The sequence below is a fragment of the Carassius carassius genome, chromosome 35 (assembly GCF_963082965.1).
Source record: "Carassius carassius chromosome 35, fCarCar2.1, whole genome shotgun sequence".
NCBI lineage: Eukaryota > Metazoa > Chordata > Actinopteri > Cypriniformes > Cyprinidae > Carassius > Carassius carassius.
In genome coordinates, this window is record NC_081789.1 from 19,510,695 (window position 1) to 19,528,347 (window position 17,653).

General features: G+C 40.2%; 1 protein-coding gene and 1 long non-coding RNA gene across 2 annotated transcripts in view; one reads left to right on the forward strand and one right to left on the reverse strand.

Moving 5' to 3' along the window:
- LOC132116164 (patched domain-containing protein 1-like) lies at window positions 1-10,848 on the reverse strand. The gene is made up of 4 exons (XM_059524800.1): window positions 10,312-10,848; window positions 9,064-9,541; window positions 6,196-6,859; window positions 1-3,132 (listed from the first exon to the last, which is right to left on the reverse strand). Exons 2-4 carry the CDS (start codon window positions 9,409-9,411, stop codon window positions 1,481-1,483), a joined length of 2,664 nt encoding a protein of 887 aa, XP_059380783.1. The 5' UTR covers window positions 9,412-9,541; window positions 10,312-10,848; the 3' UTR covers window positions 1-1,480.
- LOC132116165 (uncharacterized) overlaps window positions 9,452-17,653 on the forward strand; it is a 19,442-nt gene continuing 11,240 nt past the window's right edge. The window contains exons 1-2 of the long non-coding RNA XR_009425603.1: window positions 9,452-9,559; window positions 14,842-14,993. This is a non-coding gene — a long non-coding RNA (uncharacterized LOC132116165). The remainder of the gene's footprint in view (window positions 9,560-14,841; window positions 14,994-17,653) is intronic.

A 17,653-nucleotide genomic window follows, 5' to 3' on the forward strand; every position in this document is an offset into this window, starting at 1 on the left:
GCCTTTATTGTCCTTGATATGATTATCAGCTATGCACTCAGAAATATTTCACAAGCTGCAACATAACCTTTCTTTTATGCCACAGTCATCATAAATATCAATATCACAGTCCACATGTGTGCTTTAGAAAGGGGACTTGGAAAAAAACCTACAGTGTATGCCCCAACCCCCACCCCAGCTGCCTTAAAGCACTAATCCCTGCACAAAACAGTAAGAGTCGGAGCTAAAGGGAAGGTATTTTACCTCATGATTGATTTGATATCAATTGCTTTTGGGACTGAAGAGAATTTGAAAAGTAAGTGGATTTGATTGGCCAGATGCACCTTTCCTATGCTCTTTTTCTGCCCTAGGTCTCTGTATATATTTTTTTCAAGCCTCTTATACACAGAGGGCAAAGGAGGGTGAAAATGAAGGGACTCTGGCTCATGCATATTGATGAAGAGCATTTTCTGTGACAAGGTGATTTTCAGCATTTTAAAGGCAAACAAAATAAGCAAGAAGCAGCTGGGATAAATCCTTCATAGATTATACTCCCCATTGCAGTACGACTTAATTGGTAACCAATGCCCTTGTTGAACTCAGTGGGTAGGAAATTATACATACACTATGCAACTAAACTGTGACCAGAGTTACCATGGCATCCCTGCACAGCATACCAACCTGTCAGCAAAGTCTTGCTTCTGTGTATCTCAGACGCATCCCCACCCCCTTCTGTCCTTTTCTTTCACCCGCCCATTCTTTTTTTCTCTCTTATACATTCTTTTATGGAAGATCAGCCATAAATGCCTCTGAGACATTGGTCATGGTGGGGGAGGTGACTTTCACCATGGTAAGTGAAAATACTTTTCACATACAGTACTAGGTATTTTTAATATCAATAAATAACAAAAGACAAATATATGGACCCGATCAAAAGAAATCTGAGACAACATTGGGGCGCATTAAAGTCATGGCTATCAGCAGATAAGAATATGGCTGCTTGGTCTTTACAGTAGTTAAGTGCCCCGTGAAAGTCTTGGTATGATTCTTGGAGCATTACAAACATTGTACGTCTCTATCTACGCCTTGTCAAATCAATTGCTTGTTACTGTTTCCGCTCTACTGCTGCTGTAATACTGCAGACCAGAGGAGCCCCCCTCTGTGATCATCTGCAACTGTGCAGCAATGTGGTCTTCCTCCCTCTCATCGAGCTGCAGCAAAACCTGCATAGAGCTTTTACCCTGATAACGATACACCCATTGTTAATGGCTAGACTTCAAACTCATCTGCTTTTACCATCAAAAGCCTTGTTTAAAATGTGGCCTCATACTAAAGAACACCCATAAAGTGCTTAAAAGCCATCTAGAGACTTTTAAGTATGGGAACTGGAAGCCCAACTGCTCAAAGGCTAACTCAGGTCTCCTTCTGCCACCCCGCTGGGGGTGTTTTGTTTTTTTCTGTCTTGTACATCCTCTGAACTACCTCTCTTTTGGGCATGTGGTCAAACAGTGGTAATCTGATCAACCACACGTGTGCTGTCCACCATCTCCACGCACTCAATTTCCTCCCGGTTTTCCTCAGCATTCTTTCTCTCCCTCTGTTTTTTCTTGGAGGGAGGCAAGAAGGTAAGCAGGACAGGGAGAATGGCCAAACAGTGGAAGGCGGTGATGATGGCGGTGAGAAAGAGGCACCTGAAAAGTGTGCGGGTGAGGTTTGAGGGCACGGCCGCGAGAGGGAGCAGAGCAGCCCCATAACACAAGTAGCTCTGAAGGGCAGGAACTCCATGTCGCTCCAGAGCCAGTTTCACCCAGCGTGTACGGGTGGATTCCCGGCCTAGAGCGAATGCAGATACCAGCGGAGTACTGGAGTCTACAGCATAGTTCACGCCGTAGATCAGACACAGTACTGAGACGCAGTCCAACTCTACCCGCCACAGGGTCATGAACCCCACCAGCCCGAACTCAACAGAGGCCACTGTCACAGTCAACCAGGCATTGACCAGAGGGTCAGCTGCCAAGAAAGTGGAAAAGAAGAGCAGAAAGAGAGCAGCGATGCAAGAGTTTTTCAGGGGTGCTCCAACAGATGAAGCATAACGGTCCATATACACAAAGGATGGATTGAAGATGATGAACTTCACTCTGGAGGTCAACGATAACTTCCTTAGTGTGTCCAGCAGGATAGACATCTCCTCTCGTTTGTTTTCTGTCGTCTTGGCCACTAGAAACATACGTGAGGCTACCACATCAAATTCTCCATCCGCACGTTTGGCAAAGATGATATCGTCCGAGAAATGCACATATCGGGGTTGGCGCAAAAAACCAGACCGCAAGCGTTCGGTGAAGTTGCTGCGTGACAGGCTAGTGGTGATGTTCAGCCCATGAAGGTAGTTGAGATAACTCTCAAACCAGGAGATGCGTTCAAATCCTTTGGTGTATTCCAGTAGGTCCTCTTGCACGCTTGTGTTCCAGTACTCAATGGACTCATAGATGTAGAAGCCAATCACGGGGCTGTAGCTGCTGAAATAACGCTGTTGTGCACGGGTGTATGCTATAGTGCTTGTTTCAGTGGCAACCACATTGCTAAGATCTGACCCTTCACTGACCTGTAGATAGCCCATGAGGGCAAAGGAAACATATACCAAGTAGAACAGAACCACAAATGGTTTGACATAGGTGTTGGTGATCCAGTCACAGTAGTACCGCTTCATAAAGGCTACCAGCAGGTGACTCTCGTAAGCACGCAGTGCTCCTGCTTCTGTTGCCTCCTCATTGTAATGTGTATACATGAGAAAACGGTACCATGCCGGCTTCTGCTGCAGCAACTCAGGCTTTGGTACACGCCTACAAAATAGACTGTGACGGTAGTTGTTTTCCAGGTAGCCAGCAAACACCAGGTTGGAGCCATAGAAGGTGAGGATGTAGAGGTAGTTGAAGAGGACTGAGATGCAGGCGTTTTGACAAAATAGACGCACAGCCTCAATGTTTGTGAATGGACTGGCCCCTATACCAAAGGTGACCACGTGCAAGGCCGTGCTTGCTGTGAATGGCAGCATACAGTCAGAGAACACAGCAGCAACCCTCTCCTTCACATGCTGGTCCTCGCGGGTCCGACGCCAAGACGACAGCATCTCAAATGTGCCAAACAAGCCATGACCTGGAAGAGATGAAGAGAGAAAATGTCTTTCAGTGATGTATAAACGTGAAGTGGAATGTTTTAAGCATAGCTTGGAATGATTTTGGCAGGCAGCTCTTTCAAGTGACATAAATGGCTGCTGGGAAAAGAGGAGACGTAAATAATTGAACAAAACGGTGACAAGACAGTCACTCTGCAGCTGCATCGCAACAATGGATGTGAGGGAAAAACAGATGCTCTCTTTCTCTGGCTCTGGCACTGCTTTTCTGGGAAAAAAGCTAATTCAAAAAATGTTTAGCAGGCATTGTAACAATTATACATCCATCAATGAAATCTAATTCTAATCCAATTCAATTCAGTCTATACATACTGTAGCCAATAGAAAACACCATTCCAAATTTATAGCTCCTCACCAGTGCAATTTACTGGAAAATCAATCAAAATAAAGAAAGGATTCTGTCTTAAAAAGCAAAGCTAAAGAAGCCTCTTGGTCACCACCACCTCTGTTTACAGAGCATGATCTAACTATAGCCCACTTTCTTCTCCTCCATCTTCACAGCTGATGAATTTGTAGCTAAATAAATCTCAGTCCTACTCACACACGATAGCCACATGTCATGTAAAATTGATCTGATGAAAGGAGATGTGAGGAAGGCTGACAGCCCCTGTAGCCTTGGGAATTTATAGAAGCACAGAAGCTCAAGACATTAGGCAAACTGGGTCAGCCTACTTTTAGAAGTTGACATAAAGTAACCCGGGGTCCAAGTCATCATAATGAAGCTAACACTCTTACACCATATCATACATTTACACGTTTAACTCACGCTTTCACATTCTGTTGGTCTTTTTTCTGTTTCCTCTCAATCTTTCTACATCACTCGCTCATGCAGGCAGAGTGAGCAGATGGCTCTCACCTACAGGGTTGCCACGGCATCAGTGACTCATCATTCATGACAGAGGTTCCCTCTGTCCGATATCGCCAGTACTGCCTCTTACACAGACCTGGGATGTGTGCCCGGTATAAAAGCTAGCAGAGTGACCAGACAGCACTGGCCTGAAGTCGTGGTCTCCACTCAAATGTTCTGATTTTCGGCAGAGCTAAAGGTCTCAAATTAAACTAATGGACAGTAAGAGGAGATTGTTTCCTAAACTAAACAATCAAGCTCTGCGAGCAAGACAAACAAATTGAGAAAGAGATTTTATTCTCATGCTGTTTTCTCACAGTTTTTACTTTGCTCTCTGCCTCTACCATAGATGTTTTCCTCTTTATTAATTGAACTGACTATTTCATTTCCACTCATCTCAAAATAAAATAAAGAATATTAATGTAACACACAGAGACTGATTCTCAATATGCAAGTCCTTTATCTGCTGAACATCTCCCAAGATGCAGTGCAGTCTTTTTCTCTTCATAAACATGACATTAATCTTAGCAATTATGGTCTGTGAAATCTCTCCCTTCCATCTTTCCATTATCATCAGAGGACTGTCAGATGATCCCAGTTGACAGCTAATGTCCTTGTAATGGAATTTGTTTTAAATAAAAGGCTGGTGGCCTACAGAGATAAGGTCTATTGTTTTGTCAGACATCCATTGCGTTCATATCCCTGTTTTTCTCTGAACCCCATTCAACTCAGTATGAACAACCTGGAATGACACTGATATGCCTTGACACTGGGTGGCTCTGGCAAGTTCTGTTTTTACACTAAGAAAGTGCTCTGTAGGAGAGCTCTGTATGGAGATGCTGCACTTGGGCTGCGATTGGAAACCAGTGAGGAGAATTTTGAAAATGCTGATGTTGAGTGGCACAATTGCCAAGGTTGGGATTGAACTGTAGAAGCATTAGTAATTTAGAAATGCAATAGTAGTTTTGTGTAGTGGGTGGCACAGGGGTCAATATAAACACATCTTCTCTGAGCCTTCTTGTCTTTTTTTCCCAAGCCCTCGTTTTTCTTTTCCATTTTTTTCTTCTAATTTCTCTGTCTTTCACCCCAGCCTGTTATTTTCTCAACAGAAGCCTCCGCCCACACGTGGCACTAATTGCTGTGTGTAAGAAATGGCCAACGAGAACGAGATGGATGTGATCTGTCAGGATACATGTATGCGTGTTGGTAATTAGTCGCAAGAAATCTGCTTGTGTGAATCTGTTCCACAAGCACACAGTTGATTCACCCAGAATGGCTCATGGACAGAAGACAAAAGAAGGGGGTGGAATTCCTCTAAAGACTGTCTGTGGAGCTCTATCAGGAATTCCTTTTATGTGGAGCTTTTCATTTTTAATGAAACACCTTGACAAAAGTGCAGTGCGGAGCTTTCCAGCCAGTAAAAAAGGTGTACTCGTTTAACCTGACAGTCCTTTAAAATACAAGCAGTCACATTATGTAAATGGAAGAACAGAATGAATATGCAAACAGCAACGGTGGCTAGTGATTAGTGAGAAAACAGCACAAATCACTAGTATGATGCATATACCATTCAAAAGTTTGGATTCAGCTATTCAGCAAGGATGAATTAAATTCATCAAAAGTGACAGTAACGTTTTGTTTTTCAATTGAAAATTTAGTTTTACATAAATGCTTGAAATAAGATAAATGTTTCCACAAAATAATCAAACAGCACAAATGTTTTCAACATTGATAATAAAAAGAAATGGTTTTTGAGCAACAAATCAACCAACGCTATCTCACAACCAATTTGTATGCATTTTGTACGATTTGTCTACACTCCAGTGACGGGTAGGTTAAGAGGCAGGGTTAGGGGTAGGTTATTTGTATGAAATCATATGAATTGGAGAGCTTGTAAAGTAAGTAAGATTTAGCAAAAATCATACAGGGGTGCGTTTCCCAAAACCATAGTTTTTGGGAAACGCACCCCTGATTAGTACAAGTGAGGTTATACGAATTAGCCACCTCATAAAATATGTACAGATTACCATGTTTTTTTCATCACAGGAAAAAATTACATTAAAAAACGTATAATATTTCACAAAATATATATAGTTTTTAATTTCAATGAACCAAACTTTAGAACAATATTGCACATTTTTGCATTATAGGAGGACAGGAAGCATTAATAAATTCTCACCTAACATGACAAATGGGATGCCTAGGTATGTTGAATTGTATTTCCCTCCTGTGAGGTTGAAAATGCCTGCAGAGGTGAGTGTAGCAAGGCTGACAGTCACCAGAGCTAGAAGACCCAGCCAAGGCTTTGTACGCACACAGTCTCGCATTGAGCAGCACAGCATGGCCAGCGAGAGGCACACAGCCAGGCTAAAGAGCAGCGGTCTTTCTGATACCCGACTGGTCCTTTGGAAGTCCCTCTGAAGAGAAGAGGAAGTGAAGGGGTATAGGCTAAGCTCTGGATGATCCTTCCCAAAGTTTTCCAATTCTTTGCAGAACAGCAGCTCCCAGGTGGCTGCTACCACATCGTTCAGTGGGCTGGCTGCTTGTAGGTAGTATGTGAGTTGAAGGGCTCGAGCAGAACGTACCCCGTCTCTCCCTCCGCTTGCCAGGACTCCGCCCAGTTGGTGCCCAATATAGGCCTCCCGCCCATCTTTGAGTTTGGTGATAGGGTAACGCAGAATTGGGACTGAGCGGTTGGATGCCCGTGCTGATCTCATCTCCTCCAGAACCCGCAGGATGTCATCCACGATGCAGCTCTTGCTGTCATCCAACAGGCAGAGGTGGGCAAAGGTGTAGTTGAATCCCAGCATAGGAACCTGGATCTGAGTGATTGTGTTGTGTAGCTTGGGGTGGAAAAATAGGAATAAAAAATAGATATTACTAATTATGTACAGTTAAATAAAGATTAACTAAATTAGATTTAGTCAGTGAAAATATATACACTTCCATTCAAAAGTATGATAAAAAATACAACAAAAACAATAATAATGTGAAAAATTCAAAATTTTCATTTTGATATCTTTTAAATGTTATTCTTGTGATGGCGAAGCTAAATGTCAAATAATCTCTCTAATATGATTTTGTGCTCAAGAAACATTCTTTTTATCAATGCTGAAACAGTTGTGCTGCTTATTATTTTTGTGGAAACTGTGAAACTTTTTTTTTCAGGAATCTTTGAAAAGAACATTTAATTGAAATATAACATTTTGACATATTTGCTGTTAATGAATCCTTGTTGAATAAAAGTATTACCTAAAAAAGAAGGAGAAGAAGAACAGGTGAAATGCACTGACTTTAAACTTTTGAGTAGTTGCGTGTTATATTCTTGCAACATTAGGAATACATTCACATTAAAATGTTTAATACTCGAGTAAGCTTTAATTATGTGATTATATAAATATTTCATCGCATTTAGTTGCAACTATCTTGTTGCCAGGCAACAACAAAAAATCACATTGCTGCAGGAAGAGTTTGCCAACCATTTTACTTCCTGTTTAAAAAAACACACACAACATCTAAGAAAAACTTTTCGACTTTCTTCCAAGGTAATCCATTTGAGAGGAGGATTGACTGTCCTCCGAGGTCAGTCTCTCTGCGTTGTTAATGTCAGACTGATTAGACTGTGTCAGACTCAGTTCACGGGGGAGGCTGCCTCCTCCAATGCTCCTCCGGCCTCCTCGAGCAGCAAAGAAATGTCAGACACACACCAATCAGGTCTTTAATTGCTCAAGCTTGATAATTAACCCTCTGTTGGAGACTAAAGCATGACATCTGCATGCCCACAGTCTCTGACCTAGACGGACGCTCCAAATGGGCTGTCTGCTCTTTATACATTGGAAACAAAAGGCATAGAATAAACTATATATACTACATAGAATATAATCACATCAAGTCTTTTGAACCATGATTTTTCCTTCTTTCAGAATCAGATCAGATCTCAGAATATGCAATTGTCACACTGCATTTGACTCTATGAAATCAAGGCTCAGCAGAGGAGAGCTAACCTCATTCCCAAAGGTGGTCTGAGATACAGTGAACAAGGTTATAGAAAGACCTGTTGTTCTATTTCTGGACTATACAATGCATTGTGAATATTAAAAAGTGCTTAAGATGTGGTTGCTGCTCACAGCTCGGGCTTAGTTCAGTTAGCTTCTGAAAATTGAAATGAATGTTTCCATTAGAAAGGATAAGTCTAAATGCACATGAAGTGAGTACTTTGCATTTAATAATAATATGTGTCTATGCTAGCAAAATGTCAATATGAAATGTGAAGCCACAGTTTCATCTGCATTCCACATAAAAGAGGTGAACTGCTCAATTGGGTTTTGCCTGAACAAGTACAGTAAGCAGAAGTTGCCAGCATCATATTTCATGTTGGTGGTGTCTGGTGGAGTGATTTTTGGATCTGGATTGGGAAGCTGTGTTACAGCAAGATAAAGTAGGCCACAAGCTAACACAATGACCGGCACATTGGATGAAAATTTTCTAACATTAAAAAAAAGTGATCTGGGGAGAGCCATGGGAAGAGAACTTTCCTTGAAATCCAGTTAATATCATAGCACCTGTATCACAGGGGAGTTAAAATTTCAGATTTGTTCAGTTTTAACATGCAAGTGTTGTCAGAGTTATTATCCCAGTTATTCTTGAGTACTGGGGAAAAAAATTAAATAAAAATAAAAATAAACAAGATAAATAAATAAAATAAACAATTATGGATTAGGGAAGTATCTAGCATTTTCTCACTTAATATGGGACTACTAAATAAAATAAATAATAATATTAAAATATCTAACAGTGCTGGAAAAAGCAGGACTAAGTTGTCAAGCCGAATAAGAGAATATCTTAAATTATCTTAAATTAAATTAATAATTAAATTTTTTTTTTTTTTTTTACCCATCTCTGAAATATGAGAAGACTATTAAGCTTAAGGGAAAAGTTGGATTTGCGAGCTAAATTAATAAAATATTGCTTTATGGAGTCCTGACAACATTTTTGCAACGTTTTAAATTTTGAAACAAAGCAAATACTCCAGAGAAAGTTCGCTCACCTTTAGGACAGAGTTAACGTGGTGAGGGTCCAACACGCTCCCCCTGCGCGAAGTCACGATGACCCGGCCATATCTGCCGGGTGTTTGCAAATCCGAGTATAGCGTGTGCTTGGATCGGTTTACGGGGAACAAACTATCCACCAAGTTCCCCTCGATCTTCGCCAGGCTGTGTTTGGGGGCTAACAGGAACTCCACGTTTTCCTCTATGCGGTATCTGCTGAAGCTCGCGCCCAGCAGGATGGAGATCAGCACGGGCGCGGAGGCAAAAAACACCGGGTGATTGGCGACAAAGTGGCCCAGTTTGTGGAATGACGTCCTGAGCCCTTCGTGCAATACTTGTCGCAACATCCTAGAATGCAGCAACAGCGCAAGGGCGATGACCCAGCATCAGCATCAGAGAACCGGAGCATCAGTTTTCAACCCACGCAGCTGGATAACTGAAATGATGAATCGTTGCGTTGAATCTCATCAGGTCCTTCTGGGTCAGAAAAAATTTGTTAGTACTGCATCTACTTTAAGTTTAAGACAAAGAGATAAGTCAGAATGAAAATGCATTCGAAACGCTGCAGCGTTTGGCGATTGTTTGCATGTGACACTATCAGTGTGCGCGTTATTCAGAGACTTTCAAAGGGGACGACTTTTCTTTCAGTATTCTGTCTGTAATTTTGGGGCGCAGTCGGTTGAGTTTCGTATTTGGCGTCGCTTGTAAAGTTAGGTAACCTGTAAATACCTAAAAGACATTTTAAACAAGACGCCGAAAGGGTTTGTCATGTGCAAATCTATAATGAAGTCATAAATAATGACTATTATGATTTATCGATATACCTTTGCACATCGAGATGCGAAAGCGCTCGAGTAGCGAAACGTTGCTATGGTTATCTTCTAAAGAATAACGCTATTTCTGTACACGAGCTTGTATTTTAGTACAATTCTGACTCATTTGTAATCTAACTTTAACTGAAACTCCGTTTGAAATAAACACTTATGTAAAAATAGGTTCTTTTAAGAACCCATTTGTTTCGACTTCCTTTGGGTTTCAAGCCTTAATTTTGGGGTCCACATCCAATCCCCATCCACCCCACCCCATAATTTGCACCCTGGGCAATTCATTTTTTTTAAGGGAGTGACAGGTTATATTCATAGACAGAAAACCCCTAAACAGACCCGACGAGCTGAAAAGTGGCAAAAATATGTCTATTTTAAACTGTGTTTTTCAACAGGGAAAGAAAGATGGTTCTGAATTATTACCAGTCACGTCTTTGCAGTTTCATGCCATCTGAGAGACCCAATTTCCATAAATGCGTAGTTGATCCGAGTGCCAGGAATTATATGCTCGTTTCTCGTAATAGAAACGAATCACTTTTCTCTTTGAATAGCTCCACAGCGTCTTAGAAAGGATAAATCCAGTACATATCGGTGCATTTTATTAACAGTGAACTGGTCGTTTACTTACAAACAGTTTCAAATGCGCAAATACAGTTTTGTATATTCCATTATCTATGAGGTGCGTGTCATTGATCCATATTAATGACGTACCGCGCCCAGCACGACCGCTTTCCGTTGTTACCAATCTGAAAGCACGAATCTCCACCACCGAGCTCCGCGCAGCTCCAGCTCGGCCACTTGTGTGCATTTTCGTATACCGAGTTAAGGCATTCGTTTATTGCGCAAGGCAGCTCCACAAAAAACATTCACAAACGAACGCGATGCGGCACTTAATTGCTCAGTTACAGAGCTGATTCCGAAGTTCCAGTTTCCCGAAGAGTCGGCCGGTGAGTGCCGGTGGTGCCCCCACCCCCATTACACCTAATCACGGGAGTGGGGTTGTGGAAAGGCTAAAGGAAAGCTTTTCTGATTGGTCTGTCAACGTTAGACCATACATAAGATAATAACACACACAGAGACAACAATTATGTGACGGAATGTGACAGCCTGTTAAAAACTGACGTGTTATAGAAGCTGTTTGCAATTAATATGCTAATTTAAACGTACAATTATTGTGTCAGTACACACAGAGCACGAGCACTTTATATTAGACAAATTACCACCGTTAAAACAAAACGATTACATTTGGCAAACTAATATTTGCCTCTACAGAAGGGGAAGAGTGGTCAGAACCAAAGCCAGTCATATGCTTGATTCAGCACCATGGACAGGGATGAATGAAGTACCACTTTTGGTCTCTTCGGAGGATCTGCGAGAATACTTTTGAAAATGAATTTGGGGACCATAAAAAAAAGAACAGTTTACCCAAAATGAAAACTTGCTCAACATTTTCTCACCCTCAGGCCATCTGAGATGAGATATGATCAGGTAGATGAGTTTGTTTTTTCTTCGGAGCAGAGTTTGATCAATTTAGCATTAAATCATTAGCTTAACAGTGGACCCTTTGCAGTGCATTGGTTTGAAGTTAAAGCATCCTAATGATTAATTTATTACAAACATACAGTTTTTCGTTTCACAAGCTGTTAAGATGGACTGAAGTCATGTGAATTACTTGTAAATTATTGTGATGTTTTTATTTAATTATTATTATTTTTTTTATCACTGTTTGGACTCTTATTCTGACGCCCCCCATTCACTGCAGAGGATCCATTGGTATGCAAGAAAGTAAAGCTAAGCTAAAAAAAAAATTGTCTCCTTTTGATGTGCTTTTGGTTACTATTGGCACAATTTCCCATCTTCTCCCTGAAACTGCACAATTTTCATAGTTTGAATCCTTCTGTATCCTTTATTCAGGGTTATACTGTCCCAGGTGTCTTTGAATTCCTCATACAGACAGTCTCTGGCCGACTGATCATTTAATAACACTGTAACAGTCTGCTGGAGTGCAGGGGCATAGCTCTGGATCTACCCATGCATGTCTAATCAAGAACTGAGGCCATGATTGAGCATGGCTCCCCTACCTGGACTGCTCCAGTGCAGTGCCAAATAATTACAAATATATTTTACAAGTGGTTTATTGAAATCCACAGTGCGGTTGTTCAGATCGATTTTATGTCTCTTCTTTCTGCCTCTAACCTTTGACCTAAGCAGGACTTGTAATGATCATCACTGTTTTATATGGTTATTGCCATGGTAACCATTGCTGATGCCTCCTGTAGCCCATGCTTTGCCATATAATTTCAGCAAACCGACAAAGAGTGGTTTCCATGGTTACAGCTTTAGGGCACCATTGTGACTTCACAGCTGAAAGTGCTGGTTGTGTTTAGTGTTTGTAATACCTTCCCTGAGTAAATGTTTGGATTCATGTTGTATTATTGCTCCTACAGTATATTGTGCTGGCAACACATGGACTAAATAATGGCCTTGATTCATAGGGAATGCACAGGCAAAATATGTACCTTGAATGCAAAAGTTGCTTTGAATAAATTATTATGCCAAATGCATAAATATAAATATAGAAATCCGAAAATGTGACAGAGTGGAAAGTCTAGGCAGAGTTTATTTTGGGAGACAGGAGCGAAACAGAAGTTTGTTACCGTAAAAAGGTAGAGGAGGTTTAGTTTTCACAGAAAGGTGGGAGTATGCCTCTGGTTGTTTGGTCTCCTGCAGAAAATTTACAATAGTTTCTGGAAAGAGTCAAAGATTAGAGCTCGAATCTCACTTGAGCTGTACTGCGTTCAGAGAAAATCTGAACTGAATAAGGCTCAGTTTGCTTGCTGTGCAATGTCTGGGGAAAAGTTGATATGAGAGGAAAGAGGAGGAGACCTGGATTGAGAGGAGAGGCGAAAAAGAGATGAGTGAGAGGGAAAGAGAGTAGTGATGTGATGGCAGGGAGAGAGAGAAGGAGAGAAGGAGAGAAGGAGAGAGATGCAGAGAAAGGCAGGGCGGAGAGAAAATGTGAGCTGAATGTCAATGATGTAATTTTTCTTCCCTTAATCTTTATCCTTATTTTACCTCAAACTTTTTCCAAGTCATTTTCTTAATTCAATTTAATCTCATTTTTCAAAATCCACAAATCAAATTATGCAAGATAAAATTAGACAATGTTTTTAATTCTATATTTAAGTTCATTTTTTATACTGTAATGTTAAGGTTTGTCTTGTTTTAAGCATAACCAAATGTTGTTAGGGTTAAGCTTAAAACAAAGAAACACATAAATAAATACCATAGATAAATAAACAGAGATATATTCTCTGAAAACAAGTCTTAAAGGGACAGTGTATTTAAAAATGTAAAACCTGTGTCATCATTTACTAACCCTCATGTTGTTCCAAACCTGCATGTTTTATTTCTTCTGCAGAATGCAATATATTTTGAGAACTGTTGGTGCTTAGCAGAAGAAAGAGAGTCACACAGGTTTGGAACACCATGAGGGTGAGTGAATGATGACAGAATTTGTATTTTTTTTTAGCTAGTCTCTTTAAAGGGGTCATGAACTGCCTTGGTTTCCTATTTTGTACTGTATGAAGTCCAATTATGATGTTATCAAGATTTGTAAAAATTTTTGCGTTATAATTTGGGTTTCGTGTAGCTCAGTTGCTAGAGTACTGTATTATACAACGATATGTAATCATGCGATCATGGGTTCGATCCCAGAGAACGCACATGCTTATAAAATGTATATGATCTATAAATCATAATTTTCCATGACTTTTGTGAGGGGAAGGTTTTGGGGTGGGGTTAGGTGTGGTCATTTGAACGAAAGCCACCTAGTAAAAAATGTATGAATTACTGTGAGATCGGTGCATTTAAATAAACGTGCATTTTTTTAATTGGTAATGATGTTATACGTCATTTCATGACGGCAGATGCAACACGATACTGTCATTATTTTTATGCTTAACTTTTAACTTAATTATTTTTAGCGCTTAACTTTAAAACATAAATATAGGTCGTAATAAGGTGCTTGCACAAACGACCTATATGGTCGTTTTTTGTTGGAGGACAGGCTCAGAATTCTACATAAAAAACATCATAAACAAAGAAGTACTACACTATTTCCTGTCCTGTTTTGACCCCCTTATCAGAACGCTCCTTTTGAATAGGCGTGGTGGATTGTAGACTCCCAATGGTACGACTGGCTAACAGTTGTGTTTGTTTAACAGCCTACGTCCTACACAGATGGATGCCGTTGTGATTTAGGTTAAAAACTCATAAATACTCAGCACATATCAAACGATTTGTAATAACATACTAAACAATAGTGATCATGTAATGAAAACAGTTACTCACATGGTGCGACATCAGATCCAATAGTCAGCACAGCATCATCTTTTGATTTCAGGTTTTCTGAAAATCCTGAATCAAATTCTCAATTCATGACCCATTTAACACTATACACAGTGGTATTCTTTTATGATATTCAAGACTTTCTTTCACAAGCTTTTTCCCCTTCAGTTTACTACAGACAAATTTCATTGTATTAGCTGTATTAGCTAGACCTTAGTGAGAACAGCAGCTGCAGTAAGCTATTTTTGTTCATTTCACTCTTGATTCCCTGCCTTACTAGTCACTAAAAACTTCCCAATTAAATTATACGGAAAAAAAAAACCCTGTCAGTGGTACTGAAAACCCTGTCAGTGGTACTGTTATATATCTACTCACTGATTCACATCAGCTCCTGTTTAAGTAGGGGAATGACTGAAATTCATAAATTATCTCTCCCCTCCTACATCTCTCCATCTGTCTGTCCTTATGACAATTTCATCCCAAGAGGACAAACATAAATAAGGGAAAGATTGAGGGTTATGTGCATTCACAATGTAGGCACTTCATATCTGATGGCGGTAGACTATTAAACCGCTTTATATGTCTCTCTTTCTTTCTCTGAAGGTCAAGATAACTGCAGTCAACATCAGAAGGAAAAATCGGCCAAGCGACACAACAGGATAGGATGTACAGTACACAGTGAATGGGAAATTATACCTTTCTGACAATATGAATCCTGCATCCTGCTGACTCAAACTGGGCACAAGAATTGCATGGTAATCCTCACCACATGCTCACAGGAAACGCTACCCATGTTTACCCCGTATACAGTATATATATATATATATATATATATATATATATATATATTTTTTTTTTTTTTTTTTTTGATTTTCCAGTGACATAACAAAATCAAGAGGTAACTAATCGGGTGTCAAGACAGTGTCAAGTACAACTGACAAGAAAACAAAAAAAATTTAAAATTAAAAAATTAAAAAAAATTAAAATAAAATAAAAAATCAGATAAGGAATAATAGTAATAGTTTAAATGATATGATTTTCTTTTTATAAAAAAAAAAAAAAAAAAAAAAAAAAACAAGAACAAATAAACAGAACAAACCAAAAACACAAAATGGTCACCAACCGCTAAATAAAAGCCCAATATGTTCACTTACACATAGATAAATAAAAAACATCACAGCATTCTACAAATTCACACAAGAAAAAACTCACAATTAGTAGACAATCAGGGTGACTACTCTGGAATAGCCGTAAAAATCAATCCCTCAACATGTGCAAAAAATGGACCCCAAATTTTATTAAACTTTGCTAGAGAACCATGTATCGAGCACCTAACTTTCTCCAACTTCACAAACTGAACTATGTCCCTGATCCAAGACAAATGAGAAGGCGGTGCAGGAGATTTCCACCTTAATAAAATCAAATTTCTAGCCAAAAGGGAGACAAAGGCTACAAAGTCAGCTTTATATTTAGGAAGTTGCAAAGTAGGAGGTAAAACCCCAAGCAAAGCCATACATGCTGTTGAATCAAATTGAACCCCTGTACAAACAGAAATAGAATCAAATATCTGCATCCAAAAATTAAATAGTGAAGGGCAAGACCAAAACATATGGACATGGGTAGCTGGAGCCTGATGACATCTAATGCACATGGGATCGACATCATTATAGATTTTGGAAAGCCTCACTCGAGTGAAATGGGTACGATGTAGAATCTTGCACTGGATCAGACCATGTCTAGCACAAATAGATGAGGAGTGAACCCGACGCAAAATGGCAACCCACAGCTCCTCCGAGATTCCCTCCCCTAGATCCTCCTCCCATTGGGTTTTAATTTTATGCTGCGGGGTAAGCTGCAAAGAATAGATGAGATTGTATAAACGTAAAACGCACCCTTAAGGGTAGGCAATGGGGTTAAAAAGGAGTCGATTAGCGAGGCCACTGAGAGATTTGGGAAATTGGGGCTAAGATTGCGAATGAAACTACGAACTTGAAGATATCTAAAAAAATGCTGTTTAGGCAAATGGAATTTCTCTGAGAGTTGCTGGAAGGATGCAAATGTACCAGCAATATACAAGTCTCTAAATGCCTTGATGCCATAGTCAGACCACAAAGAAAAAGCCCCATCAATTAAGGAAGGATGAAAAACAGGGTTAGCTGATAAAGGTGCTAGGAAAGAGAAGGTCTGTAGACCAAAATGGCATCGAAATTGCTTCCAAATTTTAATAATGGATTTAACTAAAATTTTGTCGCAAAAAGGGGAGGGGGAAAAGCTAAGAGGAGCGTGAATGAGGGCAGTCAACGAAGCAGGTTTAACAGAAAACATCTCCATACTCAACCATGTAGGAGGAACTGGTGCCCCCTCCAGAGAAATCCAAAGCTGAATTACTCTAAGGATGGAAGCCCAGTTATAAAACCTCAAATTGGGAAGGGCCAAGCCCCCAAGGGTCTTAGGTCTCTGCAACAGCTCCTTTCGCAAAGGAGGGACCTTCCTGTTCCATATAAACTCAGTGATTAACTTGTCTAATTTGGGAAAAAAAAGACTGAGGAAGAAAGATAGGTATGCACTGGAAGAGATAGGACAATTTGGGGAGGATATTCATCTTAACCGAATTGACCCTGGCCATAAGGGAAAGAGGCAACAATGACCACCGTTGAAAGACCATCCGTATCTGATCTAACAAAGGGGCAAAATTATAATCAAACAAATCTTCAAATCGGTCTCTAATCTGGATACCAAGGTATTTAAAGCCAAATGGGAAAATTTTGAATGGGAAACCCTGAGCCGCATTTTGGGCATCTTGATTTAAAGGAAACAGCTCACTCTTGTCCAAATTTAGTTTATAGCCTGAAATCTGACCAAATGACCTAAGGATGTCAAGAGCAGCTGGAACGGAGACAGAGAGATTGGACACATATAGTAATAAGTCATCGGCATAGAGGGAGACCTTCTGTTCAAGACCATATCTTGTTATTCCAGTGATGCGTAGCTCTGAACGAAGTGCAATAGCCAGAGGTTCAATAGCAACAGCAAATAAAAGAGGACTCAGAGGACAGCCCTGACGAGTGGAGCGGTGCAAAAGGAAATAATCTGAATGGGTGTCATTAGTTCTGACCGAAGCCACAGGGGATGAATAGAGCAACTTAATCCAAGAAATGAACTCCTGGCCAAAACCAAATTTCTCCAAAGCGTAAAAAAGGTAGTTCCACTCCACTCTGTCAAAAGCCTTCTCCACGTCTAATGAGATTACGGCTTCCGGCCCCATTGAAGTGGAAGGATTATAAACAACATTGAGAAGTCGTCTGAGATTAAAGAACCCATGTCTGTTCTGGACAAAACCTGTCTGATCAGGAGAGATTATCAAAGGCAAAACTGATTCCAGTCGCAGAGCAAATAATTTAGACAGAAGTTTTAC